Raw genomic sequence first — 25028 nt, 5'->3', positions numbered from 1 at the left:
TGCCGACTTTTTTAGTAACTAAAATCCATGAGATGGCTTCATTTTTTTGAGGTCACATTGTATAACCTTTGTAATTTTTATTCACTAAGTGTCAATATTTATTTTTCCAGCTTTTGAATCTGATAAAATCTCGCCTGTGTCATCCATCCGAGCGCTGTTTAGGGCCTCTGCTGACAAACTGCGTCACCGGGTGGGCACTGCAGGTATTCATCTGCAAAAAAAGAAAATCTGCATTTGGAAATTGAAGCCATGCCTGGGAGAACCTGGAAACAAAAGTGACTGAACTTTTTAAGTCACCATGGAGCCAGAAACTAACGTAGACTCTGGGACTGTCCAAGAGCCCAATCCCTCATCTGTACCAAATTCTCAGTGTAATCTGGCCATAAATATACATGGGCCCAGGGGTGATGGAAATGTGAATCTTGTGGACTCTCTGGTGAGAGGTGGAAGTGATCCTTCTTCTGTTCATCAGAGGAATGTACGTCAGAGATTCATCAGGAGAAGTTTGTGGTTTTCAGACACAGATGAGCAATCCTACGAGGCCCCTGAAACTGAAAACAGGAGTAAAATTCTGAACATAAACTTGAGATCGATGGTAGACGGGACACGAGGGACCAGCTGCGGGGTTCAGGAGAGCTCCAGCACTGAAAGCCAGCGTGGGCAAAAAGACAGCGCCACAGAGAGCACCAGTGCAGACGAGGACAAGGAGAGAGTTGGACATGCTTTGAATGTTATTTGTAGTGAAGGTGGTAAAGTTGCTACTAAGGCAGCGAGTGAGGAAAATGAAGAGGAAGCAGAGATGAAAGCGGTCTCTACATCTCCAGGAGGAAGATTCCTCAAATTTGACATCGAGCTCGGGCAAGGGTCTTTCAAAACGGTCTACAAAGGCCTGGATAGTGAAACATGGGTGGAGGTGGCCTGGTGTGAGCTGCAGGTAAAGTAACAAAACAGTTCATTTTGTTCATATGTTCTGTGTGTCTTGTTAAAAATGAAGAAAAAAAAACAAAAACAGGTCTTTAGATTAACTTTTCACAGGTTCTCTACACAGTCTGGAAAAGTGTGAAATTTGAAGTATTTTCCAGCACTGGCTAACTTTAGAAAAAGAAACATCTTTTAGACTTTGACTGCTTGTCCATTTGAGCATAAGTCCCCAAACGTCGAACTTTAAACTTAAAAAACGTTCAACTTAAAAAAGTTAACCATAGTACATGATTTTTCCTTGTATAGACTGGAAATATTGAGAGATCTTATTTTTGATGCTTATAATAAAATGATAACAAAACAGACTTATTTTTCTCAGTACATGATCTGCGAATCACAGATCAGAGCCGGCAAAGTTTGGAAGATTGTTTGGTTCACCTCCAGAAAGAATACCTGAAATCCCCAAAAATTCTTATGTCTTTTCACCTTATCTACTCACCCATTTTTATGAAAATAAAGATGTCTTTATAGAGCTTTCAGACAGAATATGGAGGCATATAACAGTTTTTCAAATTCACTTGAAAATTGTATGTTCTTGCTTAATCCAAATGGGGGAAATCCTCAGTTAAAGACTGTACAAAGGTATTAACTAATTATTTCCATTCTTTGGAGACTGTAGCAGGGATTATCCTTCTCTCCCAGGAGGCTTAATGAGGACTGTAGTAGGCATGGCTGACCCCTTTTTAAAGAAAGCAAACCTGTACAGTGTCTGTTTTCTGCAATCTAGCTAAATTGTTGAGGATTAATTCTAGTTATGTTCCACCAACCTTCCTTTCAGCTATTACAGGTTGTCCATGTGACACTGTAACCACACTGGGTAGTTACTGCAGCGGACATGGCTGGAGGTGCATGTTGTGTCTGGTTCTACTTCCGTAATCCCTCCCTCTGTGCAACAGGAGATAGAGAGAAATGAAGCAGCCGAGGTTCGCTGTGGCCTTCTGGAAACTGCAGTAGTCAGCACTGTGACTGAGGAGATGAAACATCTCTGAGAAATGAATGAGATCTTAGTCTCATTCTATGAGACTAAAGATAGAAATGAGTAGGTTGAACTCATGCTGACTGAATTTGAGCAGTTCAGTGACTTCCTCATGTTGATAAACAGCAGCTGTTTGGTTCAGGGGATCCAAAGTTGAACAGGAAGCAGTTTGCTGTTTTTTTTTTTTCTCCTATAGACACATTCCCATATTCACTATAGACAAATATTCACTAATTGGCATTGCAGAGTAGATTTAAATAGTATTGTGGTCATTAGATTCCACAGTTTTTGTATATTTGCCTTTATGATCACTGTCTTTTTGCATCATTAGTATGAGCTTAACTTTAACTATCTGAACAAGCTGAACATAAATTTTGATGTCACAATTTTCACATTGTTTTCATCTTTAAAATCCATCATCTGCACTACCTGTTTTACTAGTTGCTTTTACCGTTCATTTTAGTCTTCCAGTCAACAACGTATGTGGGAATTTAAATAGAATCTTAATCTTGGTTATTTCCATGATAATCATATCTCTAATTTCAAAGGGTCTTATATTCACACTAGCTGTTTCTCACATACAAGGTGGTATCATTTTAGCTCAGCTGTTTTTTGGTTTGCTCTGTAGATCATTACTCTAGATTGAAACCTTGAGTTTGAGAATGTTTCTTGCATTGAAACCAAAGTCTAATTTCAGAGCTTCATGTTATGCAACTCTAGTTTGTACAATGCCTTCCAAAAGTATTCATTTCCCCCCCAAACAAACATTTTTCATGTTTTGCCGCCTCTCAACTTGGAATTAAAATGGATTGTTTAGGGGATTTTCCATTTTACTTACAGAACATACCTACAATTATGAAGACTTATTATGGCTCTACAAAATCAGTATTTTGTAGTGCCACCTTGTGCGGAACTTAAAGCTGCAAGTTACTTTGGATAAGTTTTTATGACTGCCACATTTGCCACTGGGATTTATGCCCATTTCCCAAAGCAAAACTGCTCCAGCTCCTTCATGTTGGATGGATTTCAGTTGTGAACTTCAAGCCTAACCACCCACCCAACCAGACTCCCAATTGGATTGAGGTCTGGACTTTGACTAGGCCATTCCAACACATTTAAATGTTTCCCCTTAAATCACCCGAGTGTTAATTTAGCAATAAGCTTTGGGTCGTTGTCCTGCTTTAAGGTGAGCCTCCATCCCAGTCTCAAATCACAGGCAGACTCTTTTGCGTTAGAATATCCCTGTATTTAGCACCACCCATCTTTCCCTCGTTTTGGACCAGTTTCCCAATCCCTGCAGCTGAAAAACATCCCCAAAGCATGATTCTGCCACCACCATGTTTCACTGTGGGGATGGTGTTCTTGGGGTGATGGGATGTGTTGGCTTTGTGGCAGACATAGCGTTTTCCTTGGTGGCCAAAAAGTTCAATTTTAGTCTCATCTGACCAGAGCAACTTTCTCCATTAATCTGGGGAGTCTCCCACATGCCTTTTAGCAAACTCAAAACGTGCCTTCTTATTTTGAACACTAAGTAATGACTTTTTTCTGGCCACTTTTCCATAAAGCCCAGCTCTGTGGAGCTCATTGTGGTGCTATGGACAGGTACTCCAGTCTCTGCTGTGGAACTCTGCAACTCCTTCAGGGTTAGCTGTGGTCGCTGTGCTGCCTCACTGATTAATGCCCCCTTTGCCCAGTCTGTGTGCTTGGTGGGCAGCCCTGTCGTTGCAAATTTGTTGTGGTACTATCTGCTTTCCATTTGAAGATGATGGATTTGATGGTGCTCCAGGAGAACATCAAAGAATCTGATATTTTTTATAACCCCTCCCTGACTTGTGCTTCTCTGCAGCTTTGTCCCTGACTTGTTTGGAGAGCTCCTTGGTCTTCATGGTGTGATGCTTCTTGCTTAGTCGTGTTGCAGCCTCTAAAGCCTTTCAGAAAAGGTGTTTGACAGATCATGTGACACTTATATTGCACACAGGTGGACTTCATTTCACTAACTATGTGACTTCTGAAAGTTTCTGGATGCACCAGAACTTTATGAGGGGCTCATAGCAAGGTGGGTGGATATGTATGCACATGCCAATTTTCTGTTTTTCTTTCTTTTAATTCCATTTTCATATATATTTTTCTCATTTCACTTCACCAACTTAGACATTTTTTGCAGACCCATTTAAATAACATGAGATTTAAAAACATTTAAATTACAGGTTGGAATGCAACAAAATAGGTAAAAAAACAACAAAAAAACTGCCTGGACAGATCTTAATAGGTAGTTAATGTAGCTACTCTTTTAGGGATAGATAGATAGATAGATAGATAGATAGATAGATAGATAGATAGATAGATAGATAGATAGATAGATAGATAGATAGATAGATAGATAGATAGATAGATAGATAGATAGATAGATAGATAGATAGAATAGTCAACCCATTAATCAGGTGACCAAAGTTTGACCTATTTTAAGTCGTAAAGTCTAGAGGCTCTCCGAAATCCATTTTATTCTCGTTTTTAGATCATTTTTTTTTGTTTAGTTTTCCTTTTTTAACAAACAAACAAAACAAAAAAAATCAGAAAAATAAAAGGAGAGAAAACTAAAAAAAGATAAAAATTTGTTATTTCTTGAGTGTTTTTCTTTTCTTTGCTCTTCTGAATTCGGATATTCTAGATTTTCTTTTTAAGATAGACCCACTCAGTTGATAAAATCAGAAGCAGAGTTTGCAGATTAATTTACAAAGCAAATACAGAATCATTGGTTGAGATCTCATCAAACCATGAAGGTCCAATGAGGATAGTTTGCATAACCAGAACCCCTCTTGTATAGGGTCCCTTCCTGCTGCAGTAGTACAAAAAGTTGCATCCTAAGAATGAACTCTGGACCTTGGAACAGAACTGTCTGTCCCTCTAGAGGAGTAGACTCACTTTAATGTAAACTCAGAGAAAGCTGAGCTAAGAGTACAATAAAGTCTTAGTCTTTAACCTTAACATGAAGAAAACATTAAAAGGAATATCTTGAACTTACTACTGCCCCATTGACCAGGACTTGTATAAAGCTGCTGCTGTTTTAATTTGATCAAATGGATCAGGGAAACATCTTAAGCTGTCTTTTTGTGATATTGTAGAGACTGAAACCCACACTAGTGCTGCAGTAGAGTTATCACTGCCAGTTCTATCAACTGTTTAAAGTCAGAGAATATTTATCGCAGAACAGAGATCATGACTTGGCAAGACTTCTTGAAAGTGTAATTTATTTTTTTCCATCTGTAAGCATGTGCTTCATTGAGAGGAAATTCCGCAGTGTGCGGTCCTGCACCAAAGGTGGTGTCGGGATCACAAACCTGCAATCCAGTAGCTCTTCAAAGAGGTGTCAGCACTTGGACAGGATGATTTATGGAGAAGGCTTCGGACTGGAGGTCAGCAGTGTTGCCCCATGCTGTGAAGGGATTTGTGTTTTGATGGTGTCTGCTAAGATGTAGTCTCTGTGCACGAAATGACAAAAAGCCTGTTGAGAACCAATGATTATATTGAAGAATCTGGAAGTGAAGTTAGTCTTGGAACTAACTTAGGCAATAATCAGCAAACCTTTAGACGACCATTCACAATGCAAGATCAGATAAAATATTATTTTAATAAAATAATATTTTAAAGAATGATTTGCTTAATAAAACCAACCTTCTGGAGGACCAATTCTCAGTGGTGTTTAATTAGCTGCCTTTAGTTATTAAAATAATATTTAAAGATATATTATTTTGAATATGAACCAAATCTTTGAGAAATGGGCTTAATTGTGTTACTTATCGAGTTTAGTAAAATAATATTTAGGGAAATATTATTTTCTAGATAGAAAACTAACAACCATTTTGGGTAAATGATCTTTAGTAGGCGAGCACGTGTTCTTAGCTGTTAGCGGTTGAAGCTAACAAAAGAACCTTATAGGTTATCATCAGAATCAAACACATACCTGTAAAATACCATTAATAAAAAGGTTAAAATCCATAAGCGCGGACGGCGCGTTATGGCCGATCTTTTGTGTTTAAAATCACCCTTTAAATAAAGTTTGTCTTAACTTAAAAAAAACAGAACACATAAACTGAGCACATGTGCTGAGCAGATAATCTGCTAGCACTAAGATGGCTGAGTTTCAACACAAACAAAACCATACGTCATAAAACGAAAATGTTTTAGATACTTCTCTCTGCCCAAACCTAACCTCTTACGTGAGCCGTGCTGAGGAAACGTTGTCCAAGGCGACGAAGTTTGAAGAAAACATCCACAGTGAACAAAGGGTTAACTGCAACTAACCTCCATAGCTGTGGGGTGAGGCGGCTTGCTCTGTCGGCCGGCCAAACTGCACGTTACAGCTGTAACCACTGTGATGCGGTCCCATTGTCCTTTCTTCAGACTGGGAAACTGCTCCGCTCTGCGTCGTAGAGACAGAGTCTCTGCTCGGAACTCTCTGAGAGAGAAAGTCAAGCAACGCTTGTACCTTAATTACCCCCGTTCATGAATGAATACCGGATACACAAACAGCAATTCATTCATACTTAACTTAGTGCATATGATCTTGTGATCGTATGACACTCTTGGATCCAGTTCGAAGAGTTATGTTTGTTTGGCTGCAAAGAGCCATTAGCGCGCTGTGTCCCTCCGTCCAGTTCCTCTGGGGACCCGCGTGGAAGAGGGTTAGCTTGTTGCAAAAGCGGTGTTTTTATTTGGACAGTGATGTCACAGGAAGTCCGCTGTTACCCCTTTTCCTGGCTGTGCTGGACGTAGGTTAATGTGATTTATTTTGAAAGTTCCAGAAAAGTTTGTATTGGCCTTTAATGTTGTAACCATGGCTGGGGTCCCGACAATTGCAATGTCTTATAATACCGAGCAAATATTGCATCCTTTGCAATTGCGATATTGCACACATTGATATATCAAAGACAAGTGAGATTCAATATTTTGTGCTACTCAAATATTGACTCTTATCCACTATGACCAGAGATCTGCTTTGTTGGTATGAATGTAGGGTATTAGTTTGTTTAAATTTCATGGAACGGTGATTGTGTGGCTGTTTACATGAGAACTAAAATTAGTTGTGATTTATCACTGTTCTTTATGGGATCTGCCTGACAGCTGTCATCTGAAGATCACTTGGTAGCATATTAAGTCTATGTAGAGACTAGTTGTCTGAGCCAAGAACAACTGCACACAATCTCTTCAGATCTTGGTCACATTCAACAACATTGTTAAGCACATGCATCAACAAGTCAAGAAGTCGGCTTCTGGTAAAAATATCATTCCTGTCATGCATGTTTCTTGAAAGGTTTTGCTGATGCCAGTTTGACCTTGCCCAAGGTTGATATTGCAGAACAAATGAGGCTTTCTTGTTTGGAAATTTAAATCTATTTTGGTAATATACATTTTCTGTTTTCTTTTTAACTTTGAACATAACTCTTTGATGCCATTGGTCTCACACTTCTGTTTTTGTGCCAGTCTTCTAGCGTAACACAGATGGCCTTGGCACAAGCTGTGATGTTAATCTGGGGAGGAGGATGCCAGAGTCTCCAATTGTTCTGCAGAAATATTTCTCATGCTGCTGTTTGGTTTGCCTTATTCCATCTTTTCTCACTGGAATTTGTTTTAATTCCTAAAAAACTTCCTGTTTCTGCCAGTTGGGACTACGTATGTAGATTTTTATCTTGTGTTGAATGCTGTGAGCACTCTTCCAGACACAGTTTACCTCTGACTCTCTGCTGATATTTCTGTGGTGTTTGGCACTGAGCTTGCTTTCATGCAGAATCGATCAGATTCTTGGCTTGTAAATGTGGAGCTGTTCATGATACCATGATGGCAATATTGCACTGCCTGTCTTGGATGGGTTGGCTATCTTGCGGCAAGCAAACAAATCCCCTGACCTCAAGATCAGCGCAGCGTCTACATCTTGATTACAAGTTCTTGATTTCGCTTGTATCTGAGATCAGATTAAAGGTCTCTCCACACAGTGCTGACTTTTATTTTTTTGCAAAACAGACATTTTCTGCTTGGTTTGCACCTGTGTTCCACATTGGACAGCATTTGTTGGCCAGAAAAAAAGATTTTTGTTGTCCTTTCAGGAATGATATTTCAATGCCAGGGCATTAAAAAAAAGCTGGGAATCTTGGACCACACTATTCAGTTATAATCCCACAGCATGCTGTTTGATGGATTTTCTAAATACTTCAAAATATGTTGTGACCTTTTGTTTTCCAGTTACCGATACAGTAAAATATTAAATAGTGTATTTATTTTTACAGTTTTCATCACCATCCTTGCCTTGGCTCGTCATTGACATCCTAATTGTAGGTTCTCATGCATTTTCAAGCAGGGTTCAGTAAAAAGGGAAGAACAGCAGAGCACAGTGTACAATTTGTTTCATTTCTACAGACATCTGAAACGCTGAAAAAACCCAAATATTTAATATACATTTCATGTAAATTTCAAATTAACCTCAAAATAAAGCTGATAAGGTGGAACTGTGTGACTCACTTTACATTTGAGGAATTGAATGCCTGTTGAGTCCAACTTGTGTAGCTGTAAATTTTCACAATCGCAGCACCAAATGTGAAAGAGAAATGTAGGCCTCATAAAGCAACAGTATAAACTTAATAACTACACTAGCAATGATCAGACTTGGTGACCATAGCTAGACATGCCTGAGTTCCTATGTCAGTCAACCAACCAAAGAGCTTGAGGGACAAACCTGTTGTCGCCACAGTTATCTTGCCTCAGGCTCCAAAGGGGATAATTGAAAATGGTTAAAAAAAAAACAAACAATAAAAATGTAGGTGTTTTACATTGAAAACATGGCTAGGCAGGACTTGCAGTCAGTAAGACTACCTGTGTTTTAAGCAAATAAAAGTAAATCATTTAAATTACGTTCAACACAAATTTAAAATGTGGCTTTCTTATTTCAAGTTTTACATATTACAGGTACATCTAGAATATAGCAAGTATGAAAAAGTACAGTTGTCATTATTTTCCTTAAGGAAAAGGATTCCAACACCTAGCACATTTTAAGCAGAATTATGATTGAAACCTTTGGAAATATCTGAGTTTTTTAGAAGAATATATAGAAATATGTTTAGAAAAATATATCACCACCCCAATATTGCTGTAATGAATTTCTAAAATAATCAAAGAACTGTTTGAAATTCAATATATATTCACTAATTACCTAAGTACAATGTCTTTGGACTCTGTTGATGACTCATTTTTTCTTATTGGCCCTAGTGGCATTTATTATTTTTTTTATTTGAAAGTAGGCAGACAGGAAGTGTGGTGACAAGAGGGGGAAGACATTCAGTAAAGGAGTCCGGGGTCGGGACTCGAACCAGGGACAGCCTCCGTATATGTGTCGTGCGCTCTACCGCACCCCTTTGGTGATCCCTTTTGTTTAATCCAGCAGGAAATGTTTTAGGAAGACATGAAGATGTTCTGGTAAAGTCATTCAGAAACCACAAGAAGATTATTTCGTTGCCAAAACAACAGACGTAACCTGATGTAGCATTGTTTTAACAGTAGCTGCAGAGACTGCTCACTATTTGAGATCTGGAGGAACCCAAAATACAAAGACATTAAAACTAATATTTATCTTCTGCAAGTCACCTCATTCCCCATCATTATAGCATATTCCATGTTGTTTGTGGCCTTAATCTTAATTGCTGAGCTGACTACCTAAGATTACTGTTCAATATTCAAATTACTTGTTTGTGGATTTTCCAACAGTACAGTGCTATGTGGATCCATTCAAGAATTATCAGACGCCCATGTACTTTATTAATTTTTTTACCAATTTGCCATCAGATTTTACCGCATCTTACTAGTTGTTGCCCTCCTTGTTTGACCTTGAATGGTAAATTTGTCAGACTTTTTTCTTGAACTTGCTCACACTGTTAAATGACCATTGATGTCACTGCAATAGGAAGTCTGACTACAGCTTGTAGTGGAAAAATTATCTTATGCTTTCGGTATGAAGAAAAGATTTTATTTGAACCAACAGTTATAATAGTTGCATGCAAACGAGTTAATTAAAATGTTCTCATAACCTTGCTGAATCTGTTCTGAGATTTGTAGAGAAAGGGAGTAAAAACTGCCAGAGCAGTTTTAGACAGGAGGTGATGGCCTTGTGAAAAGAACACTCTATTGTCTCTAGCTAGGGAGTTGTTTTTGCAGAAGTTGTTTCTTATCTAGCTTTGTAATGTATAGAGGAGCACTGACGATTGCATTCACTGAACTGTGTTTTGTGCCTTTCAAATACTGTGAGCTTTTGAAATAAACACTGAAGACTAGTTGTGGGAGAATTTGATTTATTGAAGTAGTATCTCACTCTATTGATAATAGATTTCCATAACAAGCTTATTAGGAGTAATAATCTCCTCTGGAATTTAGCCGGTTGTTTGTGTGAATAAACCTGTTGCAGCTTTGTTTCCTGTTGAGACCACCTGATTATGTTTTCGGAGTAAAAACAAGTACCAGAATTAATACAAGGTCTGGTTGACCTAAATATACTAAGTTGTTTATGTTATGATGACTTAAAAACAAAAGGCCTTACTTTAGCATTCCTGCCTTTTTAAAATCTGATTCTGTAATATAAAATATATATTTGTTTTTAGGATCTTTTAACATATAAATATGAATATGTTTGTCTCTTTTGTGTTTTTATTATTTACTATGGTAACCCATTTGTTGTGTTGGGCTTGAGGAATGTTTTTGTTCAATATGTCCTCTTTCATTTGAGTGGAATACAAAAATCTCCCCGCCATAAAATTATTCAATAATTAGAATAATGGTATTTATTAATATATCTTATTTGATTCTAATTTACTGATTTTCTTTTGTTAATTGGTGAATACAAAAAGATTTCCCCTTTGCATTATTATTCAAAGCTATGCATATTCATCAATAAAAACATTTACATTTTCTATCAAATTTAAATGTCTTGAATAAAAATAAAACTTTTAATTGCGGCACAATTTTAGGTGCAACTTGCAACATGTTGAATATTGCTACGGCTATATCCAACTAACCTGCACTTCACATTTTCCTAACTCATTTTTCACAATATTTCTGTCACTCATACTAAGCTTTCTGATCTTCATCACTCAGCTCTAAATCAGTCGTAGGCAAAAAAAAAAAAAAAAAGGCTCATGGCTCCCCCTGAAAGCCCATTCAAACGGCCAAATATACGACTGCAAGACGGTTTCAATTCATGGCACCTGAAAGACCTTAGCCAACCAAATACTACAGTCAAGCAGTTCTTTCCACACATTTATATGGCATTGATGATTTTGGTTACATATATTGTACATATCTTCACTGCTAATGTAATTTTTCTAAATAACTGCTTTCATAACCATGAAGGAAATTTGAAAATGCATGTATGCCCTCAATGATATTATTTATATATGTATATATTAAATCTCAAACTCATGGCAACATGCATATCACGAAGAACTGCCTAGACTGCAATGAGTTTGGGCTAATTATTTAAGTACCACGTATTCAGGCCATCTGTCTTTAATATATTTAGTTACACTTGTTTGTTTGAAAAGTAAAGTAATAGTAAGGTGATTATGTCATTCCCAAAACAGTAGATGTTGACCAGAAGCAACTTTTTCAATGAAACCTTGTTAATGAAAATAATGAATTTTATTTTACTTTTTCCAGTGGCTTGAGAGACTACACCTTATGCTTGCAATGAAGTCAAAGCAAAAAGACATTTGATTTTTTTGTTTTTGTTTATTTAAAGTCGGTCATATCGCTATTGCAACATTCACCAATATTATCGCATGTTTACTTTATAGTGTGCAGCTCTAGTTTGTACTCATAAATAAATTCATATAGAGCACTCAACTTATTGAACCATTTGTTTCCTTGGGGAATTTTGAAATTCTCGTTAAAAATACTTTCTACATATGTTTCATGGAAGTTTCTTCAGAACAAGGAAGCACCAGACAGAAATTACCTACGGTTCTCATGACATTTGTAATGCAACCTGAACATTCCTTCACTGTTATGAGTTTCCCCTCTGATCTAAGGTCCTTGGAAGTTGAGTTAAACTGGAAAAATAACCAAAAATAGCCTGACATCCTGCCTGAACAGGTCTCTGTCACAGTGGAAGTACACTTCCACACATCTGCATTGGGCTGGATGGAGTATGTTTGTTTTTTATTCATCTTTGCTCTGGAACTTATTGACTGTCTAATGTTCTCAGATCAACATGTATCTGAATCATTATTGCCGCTCACTCACCTCATTGATTCTTTAACCTTCTTAGCCATCTACAAGCTGTGACTTCTCGGTAACAGACAATTTTCTGTGGTGATAAAAGTTAACATTTTACAAGCTGTAGTGGAGATTTAGCCACAGTCATAAATCGGATATTTCAATTGCTTCAAGTGGAACAGTTTCGGTGTTGTCAGGCTTATCCAAAAGGTTTTTTAGTAATCCTAGAGCTATTTTCTTTACTACCTGGTTCCTGCAGTAGTAATGCATGGGTGAGGGTTCAGGACCTTCCAGAAAATTACTGGTACCTTAGATTTCGGTAGATTTGAAACACTTCGTGTAAAAAGGCATCAATCAGCCAGATGTTGGACTTGGTTAACATTCTTTAATCAACTCTTATTTGATGATGGACATAAATACCAAAAAAAATTTTTTCCTCTTCATTAAATGCATTAAAAATACAAGCTTTCCACATTTTTGGTCTAGATGCACACCATCATGTCATTTGATGCACTTCTTTTTAAAATGTAATAAAAATCTGATGAGGGGCTGGTGGCAGATGCTTTGATGTAGTAATGCGGGGGGGGATCTCTTGTATTTTATTCATGTTGGATTCAAAACTATTCCCACTCTAGAAACAAAATAATGCAGCATATTTTCTTTCTTTTGTTATAGTCTTGAGGAAAAAAAAAATTTTGCTCACTTTACTTTTGACCAACTCTGTTTAAACCTGAAGGAAAATTTGGAATTTGTACTTGAAACCCTGATTGATGCATCTTCATCCAGCAAGTGTTTCTATAAATAAAATGTGAATAAGACCTTTTTTCAAATACCAGAATTCATCTTATAGGTTTCCGCCCCCGTGATGTTTAGTTTGTGTCTGAATATTATAATTGATCAAAGCTGTCGTAGTTTTTGCTCTCCCACAGTCGTCTGACTTTCTGCTTTGTACCTGTCTGCGCTGGCTTGGTGAGGCTTTATGAGAATCGAGCATTTGTAAATATTTGTCTCAAGTTAAGCAAACACAGGCGAAACTGCCAAAGTGTGTATCGTATCACCTTAGCTAATTGTATTACCTACCCAGTGATTTTTACAGTAGGTCTGAGTGCCTGTGCTGCCATTCAGCGTGATGTTGGGTGTGTGTTGAGGATGTCACCACCAGCTGTCGTGTCTCATGCTCTGCTGGACGCCCAAACTCATGCTTCCTTTTGTCTAATTTAGGCCTCGGATTGGTTTTTTTCAGCATATGTTTGTAATTAAAAATTTAAAAGAAAATTTTTTGGATGACCAAAACAACTGCAGTCCATGTCTTCTATGACGCTGTTTTACTTTTTCTTCTTAGGTTTTACCATCATTAGCTTACGTTTGAAATTTAATAGAAACAAAGTTTCATTAAAAATGTTCTTCTGTTATTCTGGTTTCTGACATGGAAAACAAGAGTTGTGTGCAAAATAGACCTATGTCATTATTTTTAAAACTCTTTGTATAGCCTGCCATTCAAATCAGTTTTTACAAACTTCCATTTTGAAAATTGTTCCTATTTTCTTAGAAAAAAAACTGTGTGAGAACAGCAGGTAGAAATGCAGGAAACCAGGTCTGTTTCATAAAAACTCCAAGATAATCTGGACCGCACCTTTCTTAATCAAGGGTAACAATGGCAACGTTAAAATTTTAACCTGACTGTGAAAAGATTAATACATTTACAAACTAATTGGTTATCAGTTGCATCAGTGTTCTTGGGGAAGAACAGTTACCAGTTTGCTGACATTTTTTGAAACTTCATTTGTAGTAAAATTCTACTCAGATGTGTTCCTTTTCATTTCCTTAAAGTCAGACTTGGTTAAAAAAATTGCCAAGTTTTAAAAATCAGGTTATTAATACTATCATTTAAAAAAAAGACCCTTTATGAGGAATATATGTTTTCAGTTTCATTATCAAAATGGCTAAGTCAATTCACCCCTTTCAAGTTAATTTCCTACCCAACATTTCTGTCTTTTTTTCTTCCATTTTTTTACCTGTTAACATACCAATATATTTAAACCATTTTGTAGCTAAGCACCTATACTGTTTTGTACATACATACTTAATCTGTTGGTAAGGAATCCATTTACCTTTTTTAGTCAAGTATTTTTATTAACTATAGAGATAAACAACAATAAAAAAGCTTGAATCTCATGTTTATTTAATTGTATATTTTCTACATACTTGTTATATACTTTAATATATATATTTATTATAAGCCCTGATTAAACAATAATGGCTCTTGACGTTTTGCTGGTAGATATTATTTATTGGAATTACACAGTCAGATTTCCATGTAGTGGTCTATGGTTAAAATATAGAAAGTTACTTTAAATTCTCAGTTGTCAAAGCGGGTAATAAATATCCTCTTGATAAATTGACTTATTGATAGACGAAGCCAGTTTGTACCCAGAAAAGTTGACCAGTAGCAAACATTCCGGCAAAGGTACAGAAAAACGAACGTGTTCAATGACCAACACCTGTCCAGAGTGTGTCTGTATGCCAGACCCTCCACCTTGAACACACCAACTCATTGGTGTAGCATTTATAGATTTTTTTTTTTTTTTTAATAGCTTGAATGATCTACTTGTATTTTTGTCAATGTTTTTGTTAGCTCACGAATTGCATGTTTTAACAGGGAAGTAGTCATTATTACAGCATGTTTATTGTGTCTGTGTCTCTTGTTATATTGTTGGTGTTAATGTGATTCATTTATTTTTGGTGAGGGCACACATTTAGCCTTCTTTTTATCTTTCTATGTGAAGATACTGTTTTGCTGCCCTGAATGCGGGTGTTCCTCTTTGCACAGCATTTGCTGTTAGGCAGAGCCGTAGCACTGAAGCGGGCGTAATAGCTGCAGGCGCTTAAATGGTCAAAGCCTCGTGCGTTCAAGTATGATCAGGCACAATTCATCTGCTGGCAGTTTGCTGGCTCATGGCTCGCCCTGCGTCAGCTTCGGTTACAGCAGTGGATACACTGCAGTAGTCACCTGTTAAGCATAGGGAGTATCTGCAGCTGAGCAGACTTCAGTACACATTCAGTCTCACAAGCAAGATTTGTTTTTTGTTAAAGAAAACCTCTGCAGTTAGCAAACTGAATAAGATGTCTCTTTGCAGCACCCTGACGTCTGAGTAAGCAGAACAGGTTGCAAATGGATCAATACAGCATCCTATTGAGTTAGAATGAATCTTTATTTTATTGCAGAGTTGATGTGCTTTCAGACCCATTTGTTCAGTGCATATATGAGTGCTTCACAAATTGCTTTCAAAAATCTTGGAGTAGTAGTCTTCTTTATGTACCCAGGACAAACTCATTGAGATTAAAACCTCTTTTCCAAGGGTGACCTGGCCAAGTTAGCAGCGTAAAACATACAGCAAAACCAAAAAACGCATAAACCAACAGTTTCACTACTCATAAAAATACCCTTGATTTATCACATAGCTTTAAACATTTGGGCAGTTACAAGAGCCAAGTAAGCTAATGTCTCTCTCCTTTTAAATTTGACTTAAGTTCACTGAAAGTTATAAGAGATGACCGTTTTAAATCCTTTTGCATGTTATTCCAGGTATCAGGAGCAGAAAATTTAAAGGTCCAGTTCCCTTCTGACTTTTGTGACCTGCATCAAGATGATGTCCTGAGAGCACAAATCATAATGGTTGAACTTCCTACACATAAATAAGAATAAATATCTATGAAGAAGCCCAAGAATGCATTCATGAATATAAAAAAAAAAAAGACACATAGTGAGAGAGTCTGCAGACAGGTAGAGATGGACATTGCTCTATAGCATACAAAGTACAGTGATGTACACAATAGCTGCAGTCAGTTTATAAAACGTATTCAATTTGTTCAAATACTGGGCTTAAGTTTTAAGGAATTACAGATCTCCATAATTCACCAGGGGGAGAAAGGTTCAAGTTATCAGGTGCTTCCTCTCTTGCTGTGAGAAACATTGTTTTGTTTCTAAAAAAGAAGTTTAGCAACTTGACAACTAGTTTATCAATATGAGGTTTAAAAGATACATTCTCATCCATCACAAAATTTGTAGCATCTGACATTTTCAATTTGAACCCCTTGAGCAGTTGACAAGCTGGGAAGAAGAGGTGGGAGCTGCTTGCCAGTTGAAAATAGCATAGCTTTTGATTTATCTGCATTTAAAATCAGGTTAAGCCTAATCAGACGGGCCTGAACAGTGTACAATGCAGACTGCAGAAAGTAGTACATCCAACAAGGAAATGCTTTTCTTAAGAGATGTTGTGACATTGTGGTGTTTCCTGGAATTTTTCTGTATTTAAGATACAGTTAATCTGCTTGTTGTTTCATATCAGTTCAAGTCTGGTGTGAAATGCTTGTTTTGGAACACAAACCTGTGGCGAAGGATTAATTAAACAAGGTTCTAAGTGCGCGTAACATGCGTGCGTAATTAAAGCTTCTGGAGAAATTTGTTGGAACTCCTAACAAATCAATGTGTCAAAGCTTGTATATTAAAATATTGTAATAAAACTTGTGGTGTCGTCCATATAAGGTTCTGTATAAGTATAAGTATAACCCTGTTCTATGAATCTATCCCTTTTAATGCCCTTTACATCCCACAGCTTAATTAGCCCAGTATTTTAAGTTAATGTTAATCACAGAACATGAGGTGATAACATTTTTAACGTGATCATCTTGACTGAAACATAGTGTTAGACTTTTTTTCCCTTTTTTTTTTTACGTATAAAAATGCAAGAGAACACACCAAGCAGATAATTAAAGTAATTAACATACCCAGAATCCCATTGTGCCTTCCCTCATCATCCTTTAATTTGGTAGCACTTCTTAATTCTCACCAAATTACATGGAGCTAGATTATCATTGCATGAAACAAGAACATCCGTCTTTCAGTTGGGATTAGAGAAGACTGTTTGTGGTTTAAATCTTTTGCTGTCAACAGCAAGCCATTTTATACAAATAATTAGGAAATTATTTGTATACTGTGGCTATGTCTAGTAGTAGTAATGATAATATTATTGATGATGATAATAATATTATTAATAATAATAAAGATAGTAATGATTTTAGAATAATCTTGCAGTAAAGGCCACAAATGACATGAGGCTAAAATGTTTAATTTCCCTTACATGCCGTCATTAAAAGTTGGCTCTTTTGGATATGTCTGTATTGCTAACAGAGGTGACAGACTAATATAGCTAAACACAGATCTAGTGCAGGTCAGCAGTGTGCAGCACAGCTTTGGAGATCGCTTCCTCCTTTTGTCGAAGTTGGATTTTTTTCCTCTATACGCAGCTTATTTTTTTCCTCTGTGCTTGTGGTTAACCTTGCCTTTGCAGCTAAACACTGTTGTTGTAAGTTGAACCTGTACAGCTTGTCCTGTAGTACAAAACAGTGTTTTGTGAGAATACGTAAACAGAAACACTAAAATGAGGAGTGTCCCAACTTAAACATAATACTTACTGCTTAGACACGATATGTGTTTGCAGCTCTTTTTAGTGGGTATGTTTTACCTTCAAATTGTAGTAACCGTATGTCGCTAAGCAATAAAATGTCACCTTTGTAAGACACTTTATCTGATGGTTTGCATGACAGTGAGCTGGAAATGTGTTTGTATTTTTCGACATGCAGTGATCAACACCTCTGAGCTCACAGCACAGGTGGCTTCTGAATAATGGAGAAGCCCCAGTGTCTGCTAAGAGGGAAACAGAAGTGAGGAAGCAAATGCAGGGGTGTGAGGAGAGTGTGAATTGCACTTGGGAAGCACTCTGAGTCTGCTGTTATTTAAAGCAGCGTGATTCCTGGGGGACAGGCGGTGAGACTAGGAGGGGAAGCAAGGGACCAGGATACCAGAAGGCAGGTGTCGTCTTAAAATGATCAAAGCTGCATTTCTCATTGGTTAATCATGCCTTTTAAATTCTTTATTGTTGGCCCTTTAAGACATGTTTCAGATGAACCTCGCACCGTATGATGCTTCAGTGCAAGGAAAGAGCACCTGGGGATAACCCAGTCCTCCTTTGCTCAGCTTGCCTCGACAGAAAGAGTTCTCTGCAGAACTGAATTATTCATGGGCTTCGGAAGAGTGCAGTGAAAATCCCCACCCCCCACACACTTGCACACAAAACCTGAAATGCCACATTCGCTCACACATACTCGATGCTTCACCATCATAACACTCAACTCCTGGAGACATACCACAGTTCATGTTCACCGTTAAATTTAGGTTTTACTGGCTGATGTGATCCTATTTTTGCTGCTTTAGGCGAGAATGAGTTCATGCTGGTTGAATAATTAACAAGGCTGCTCTGGGTTGTTTTCATTGCATTCCAACGCTATTGTCGCCCATCTTTGTCTGGGGTAGGGGTCCGGCTTTCTTCCCCGTTTGCGTTGCTGCTATGCAACGTGTTCGTTTTGGTTCATTTCGTAGGGAAATGCACAACATAAGCCAGGTGCTGGTAGAGTCCTCCTTAAGGAGAAATGCAGAGACTGTAGGAGTTATGGAGGATGCTTCAGTGTATGGGTGGTGATGAAAAAGGGAGTGGTTGATGTGAAGGGTGCAGGGAAGGGGTGTGTTGCAGAGTAGGGGGAGGAGAGACGGGAGCAGAAGATGGTTGAGAGAGTGAGCACACATGTGGAACATGCTGAAAAGATGGAAAGATCAGTGACATAACCTTTTAAGGCTGCAGCATGATGTGGACGTGACTTGCAGCATCTGTGGGTTGTGTTGCTTCAGGCCATCTAGATTTTTTAGGAGTCTTAAAAATTCAATAGAAGCTATCAAATTGTAGATTAAAGGGGGATGCTATTAAAGAACATACAAGAGGCCTTTAAATATGTGTAAATTGTTCAGGCTAAGTTTTGTTTTCTGTTTAAAGTACAAAATGTCTCCTAATGTAGATTCCTTTCCAAGCACTGGGTCAGCAGCCTATAAACTGGGTCTGGTTGTAGAACTGACAACTCTACTTGCAGTTATCCAAATGTATATTTATTTCAGTAACTCAGCAACATGTCAAGAAATTACAGCTAAACAAAACCCAAAATTTAATTTATCAGAATTTTGGAATATTTTATAGGACCAATAATAACACAATCATGAGCAAGACTACTGCACTTCACTCCACAGGGACACAAAGGGGTATTGCTAAAGACGTCTGTTCAGAGTGCTGTATCCAAATATAATGTAAATTTAAGGGGAAGGAAATGTGTTAGTAGGAAAAGGTGCATGAGCAACACCTCAGCAGAGCCACAGGAGGAGTGTCTCTATGCCACAAGGCTCTGTTACTCTAACTTATGCAAAAAGAGCTCCAACCAGGTATTGGGTGCATATACTGTACAGATATGCATATGAACTGACACAAACCTTGTTCTTATTCAGTTCCACATGCATATGGGAAGCAACATAATGCAGGACATTGCAACCATTTACTGTTTGAGCTCAGTACTGATTATTTCTTTTCTTGCTCCTTTTCTTCCCCCAGGACCGTAAGCTGTCAAAAATGGAACGTCAGCGCTTTAAAGAGGAGGCAGAGATGCTGAAAGGCCTTCAGCATCCCAACATTGTCCGTTTCTATGACTTTTGGGAATCTCCTCTCAAGGGAAAGAAGTGCATTGTTTTAGTGACAGAACTCATGACTTCAGGAACGCTAAAAACGTAAGAGTTCCTAAAGCCCTTTGGTGTTGGTGTTGATGCATAGTCAAATACACTGACTTTGTGTAGATAATATGTACTTTGTTCCCAATTTCTCTCTGCTTCTCTCAGTTACCTAAAGCGTTTCAAGGTAATGAAACCCAAAGTCCTGAGAAGCTGGTGCAGACAGATCCTGAAAGGCCTTCACTTTCTTCATACCAGGACGCCGCCAATCATCCACAGAGATCTCAAGTGTGACAACATCTTTATTACTGGACCTACAGGATCAGTGAAGATAGGGGATTTAGGACTGGCAACACTTAAAGCTGCCTCCTTTGCAAAGAGCGTCATAGGTATGAGATTTGGGTATTAGACTTAACCATGAGGCTTGAGATGTTGATGATTCAGTCAGATTATGAGGCGCTCTGTCTCTCCCTTTCTAGGTACTCCAGAGTTTATGGCCCCAGAGATGTATGAGGAGCACTATGACGAGGCAGTAGATGTGTACGCCTTTGGCATGTGCATGCTGGAGATGGCCACCTCGGAATATCCCTACTCCGAGTGTCAAAATGCTGCTCAGATTTATCGCAAAGTTACTAGTGTAAGTGCACCTGCTGTCATCAGAAAAGTGTTAACAGAACTATAACCAACTGTTTTTGATTTATATCAACTGATTGTTGAGATTATGCAGTGCATTGTGTTGCAATTCCTGGGAATTTTGTAAATAATACAGTAAAGATCATTCTGAGTCCAGTTGTCTGTAATAGGGTTTTCGGTATAATTTGATATTTTGATATAATCTTTACTAAGAAAAATCAGCTCTTCAAAGGTTTTCATTTGCATCAAAATCAATACCAAGTGAGACATTTTATCTTCACAATGGGACACAGATTCCCACTGCAGCGCTGCACATGCAGAAACTCAGCCTCTCCCCTCCCTGAACAGCGATGGCTGAAAATCAAATCGGTGAGTCGCTCCTGGACACTTAAAACTCTGAGAACATGTCAAGTATGTTTGGACAAAAACCTTTGTGACTATCTATGGCGTCATCGTTTGAAGAAATTTTGCCTTTTAGGCAGAGTAACATAAAAAACCGAATGATGCCAATAAGCCCAGATGCTAGCAATGCTAGCACTGTAACCCTGGCAAGGGCAACAAGTTAAGTAAAGCCTCTGTATCTCAAAAACAAGAGAATTAAATATGCTAAACAAGATACTGATAGCCCCATCGCAGTCTTGCTTCTGTCTGAGTTCCACCTTCAAGATGCATTTCCCACATATGGAGTTGGTGCAGTCCGAGGAGCACAACGCTCTGTTCTATTGTGGGTACGATTTAATGCGAGAAAATGTCCATCAGCAGATGGCTTCATTGGCTGCTAAAAACTAAGGCGACGGAATAAAAACCTTCTCCATTGCTCCTCTCTTCTGTAGTAAAGGAATTAGCAGCTAATGTAGCTAAAAATAAAAGGAGAAAACGTTAATATATGGTTGGCACAAAGATAAAGTAGTCGGAACCAGTAGCAACCGGCCCTGTCAAAGAGAATTGAGGTACATTCTTTCATAAACACTTGCTGTTTTCTTGTTTACTGTTTTGCAGTACAAGGAAGTGACTTTTCAATTATATTTCATCTAAATGGGTCCTGATTTGCCCTCTACCTATTGGTTTTGTCGTAATTAATGTAAGGAAAATGTTGTCATAATGTCGTTAATATTTTCTTCTCTTTATTAAAAAGAACCCTGTGAATAATAAAGGTTGCAGCGGTATTGAAAATTGTATCAAGTGTTTTACTAAGTATTGGTATCGAGTCTGAACTTTTAATATTGCGACAAGCCTACTGTGTAATAGATTATATTATTATTATTTTTATTATAGCAGTCATTTTTACCTGTTGATTTGAGCAGAAATCTGGTCAAAATGTCATAGAAACTGAAAAACCATCTGAATAGCTCTATATTTTCCAGAATGTATCTGCTGAACTCAAAGTTGTGTGATTTTTGATCAGTATGTAAAAAGTAAAAATATTTTATATGTAAAGATCTCAGAAGAGTGTTTTACATACAAAAGAAGAGTCCCCTTCCTGGTGTATTTGTGTCTTCTTTTAAAGCATAGAGCTAAGCTATGTGTGAAGGTAAGCAGCTAGCATCATTTGGGATTACTAAATTATATAATAATTTTAATTTCTTAAATTATTTCCAGATTAAATTTCAATTGTACTGTACAGCCAGAAATCCATGCTGTGTAAACTGGAATTAATAAAAGCAAGGAGCAGGTTAAGCTTATTTTCCATATGGAGTCACAGAATGTGACCATATGTCATGTTTTTATAAAAACCCCAACGGCCGCTTTTAATTCGTCTTTGTCTCCATCTCTTTGTGCGGCATGCTCTATACTGTCATTTAGTTTGCGGGGTGTCTGAAGTCATGATGGACTTCCATATTGGATGAAGGGTATTGATTTTTCTGCTCTCAAGGTCTCATGATAAGCTAAGACATGACCACTGTACATGCTGTTAATGCAGAAGGCTATTCACTCCCATCAATCACTGAGAAACACTAGAGAAGCTGTCTCTAGATACTGCTTGCTCCATAGCAAAGTGGGATATTAATTGGAGATTGATCTAGAGCGATACTGATAACATTTTATTTCCTCAATGAAGAAGTGGAATAATAACTGAAAAACTCATCTTAAAGATGGGTATACTTTTAAATTTTGTTTTAATCTGATCAGAAAGTTTGAGAGATTCTTAAAGATAAGAACTGTTGGGTTAAAACACACAGAAAGACAAACCTTCACAGCTTCTGGTTGTCTGTCTGCTTTTATCTGGATAACTTCATCTTCTGTTTTCATGTCCACCATGTTATGTGGATTTCTCTTTCCTCACAGGGTGTAAAGCCGGCAAGCTACAACAAGGTCATGGATCCAGAAATCAAGGAGATCATCGGCGAGTGTATATGCCAAAAGAAAGAGGAGCGGTAAGTGATAGGCCGAAGGTACCCCAGCATTTCATGACATTTTACTCTGCATCGGTAATATTTCTCTGAAACTGAAGATTTCAGCAGATCAGCTTTCTCTCTTCTAAGAAGTCTTAAAGTTTGCTTACGTAATGAGTTTCCTTACAAGTAGGCCAAATGAGCCTCGAATACCATGTGGTGGGCCTTTTGTTGGGGGAATTTACCCGAGTTTAGTTGGAAAACACTTGGTAATGTTTTATTGCAATTACTTTATAAACCTAAGTCCTGTATTTACTGAATTTGACTTCTGCTTAGGACTGCCTCAGTTGGTTTTAATTTATTAACCAATTTGTTTTTATTAATCAGTTATTCTAAACCTTTACTTTTCCATAAAAAAGCCATTTTATTTAGACTTTTTTTCAATCATGTTTTGAAGTTGTTGCTTACCACAAAATAGAACGTATACCAAATGCGAAAAATAGCCAGATTATTTACAATGTGAAGATATGATGAGATTAAACTGGAAATATAGGCCTCAGTCTGGTGAGGATTCAAACTCAGACAGAAGAAAAAAACAGTTTCTATCACACCTTTTACCTAAAATGTTGTAGTGGAGACTGTAACATAGATATTAATATTGTCTATTCAGTTGAATGTGGTTTAAAAGGAGTGAAGTGAAATTGATTTTGGTCTGAACATGGATCCTTCCAGGTACAGCGTTAATCAAACCTCAAACACCTATTCAGGAAAAAACATAGCAGACAATCTAACTTCATAGAGTTCAGTCAGCAGCTTTGAAACGAGATACAGTGGCTTTCTGTCTTCTGTCAGCTCCTCAGTAGCTCCTAGCCGTTGTCTCTTATTGCCTCTTTGGAACCAAATACCTCCATACTTTTGCCCACTTCAGCTTTTGAGATCTTTGAAAAACGTTTGGCTCATTTGTTGGAGAAGTAGATGCTTTATCTGGCCATTTTTGCTTTGAAGCTGTAGCTCGGATGGAGCTAACCAATGACTGGAGCCCAGTTTAGCTGATTTAAGCTGAGTGCACAGACGCATAATGCTGCTCTACACTGCAGCCACAAAGGTTCTCCACATAAACACTGCATTTTGGAGAAAGACCCTTGTAACTTGTGTTAAAAATGAAAAACACTTAGAAATATGAAAAACATTTGGCTGAAATTACTGATGTCGACTCATTAATTGTAGCTGATGCTGTTGATTATGCCATCTGGTTGTGGAAGCCCTACTATTTTCCATTGTCTTAACAAAGTCGTGCCTGTATTTTTTCCTAAATTGCTGAGTCAGATCTATTTTTTGCATTTCCAGGTATACCATTAAGGATCTGTTGAATCATGCTTTCTTTGCCGAGGACACAGGTGTGAGGGTGGAGCTCGCAGAGGAGGATGATGGGGAAAAAACCACCATAGCTCTCAAACTGTGGGTGGAGGACCATAAGAAGTTAAAAGGAAAGTACAAAGAGAGTGGAGCCATTGAGTTCACATTTGACTTGGAGAAGGAGGTCCCTGAGGTTGTGGCGCAAGAAATGGTCAGTTAATAATTTATTATAAGTACTTAAATGAGCTGTGACTTTCTTTGCTTTTGTCATTCAGGCAATGTGATTATGTTTCAAAATAACTTGCAATGCTGTTCCAGGAACAAGCTTCTTGCATTTTTATTTATTTTCACGTTATTTCATCAGATAAGATTCCCAGTGGATAGAAAGATTTAAAAAACTGAGTATTTCTCCGCGTTTGAGCCGAAACTTCCTCAAGTCTCAACAGTCTCAAGTCTAACATTTGCTTAGACCACAGCAATGGTTTTAAAAAGGTGTGTGGTATGATGACCTTTTGAGGGAACTGGATATGGAGAATATAAACATTTTCATTTTAATGACCTATGTTTGTATCTCTTCCTCCTGCCTGTTCCTTCCCTTTTTATTTATTATTTTGGTTTGTTTCCTATAATCATGCTAAAACAATAGCAGACATGTACAGTGGCAGCACTTCTACATCATATTTCTTTAGGGCTGTCCTGATTAGGACCTTTTTGTCCCTGATACTGATCAAGATAAGGCAATAATTAGATGATTTTCAGCCCGATTCTTCATTAAAGTTAACTTTTAAGAATAATTATTTTCAAAGCAAGACTATATAGGTGCTTAATAAGTCAGTTAAAAGCTCAGTAATGTCAAAATTGAGCTACACTGTGACAGATATATTTGTAACGACTG

The 25028-nt window shown here is 37.6% G+C and overlaps 1 protein-coding gene across 5 annotated transcripts in view; it reads left to right on the top strand.

Annotated features, from left to right (window-relative positions):
- Positions 1–25028, top strand: part of LOC124866808 (serine/threonine-protein kinase WNK2-like) — a 51425-nt gene that overhangs the window by 806 nt on the left and 25591 nt on the right. For all 5 annotated transcript variants that reach the window (XM_047362771.1, XM_047362761.1, XM_047362779.1 and 2 more), the window contains exons 2-7: positions 111–934; positions 19699–19871; positions 19980–20200; positions 20291–20448; positions 22731–22819; positions 24125–24344. In XM_047362771.1, coding sequence (XP_047218727.1) covers positions 299–934; positions 19699–19871; positions 19980–20200; positions 20291–20448; positions 22731–22819; positions 24125–24344 — 1497 coding nt within the window. In that variant the 5' untranslated portion in view covers positions 111–298. The remainder of the gene's footprint in view (positions 1–110; positions 935–19698; positions 19872–19979; positions 20201–20290; positions 20449–22730; positions 22820–24124; positions 24345–25028) is intronic.

Source organism: Girardinichthys multiradiatus, chromosome 1 (assembly GCF_021462225.1).
Source record: "Girardinichthys multiradiatus isolate DD_20200921_A chromosome 1, DD_fGirMul_XY1, whole genome shotgun sequence".
Lineage (NCBI taxonomy): Eukaryota > Metazoa > Chordata > Actinopteri > Cyprinodontiformes > Goodeidae > Girardinichthys > Girardinichthys multiradiatus.
This window is presented reverse-complemented; position numbering and strand designations above follow the sequence as displayed.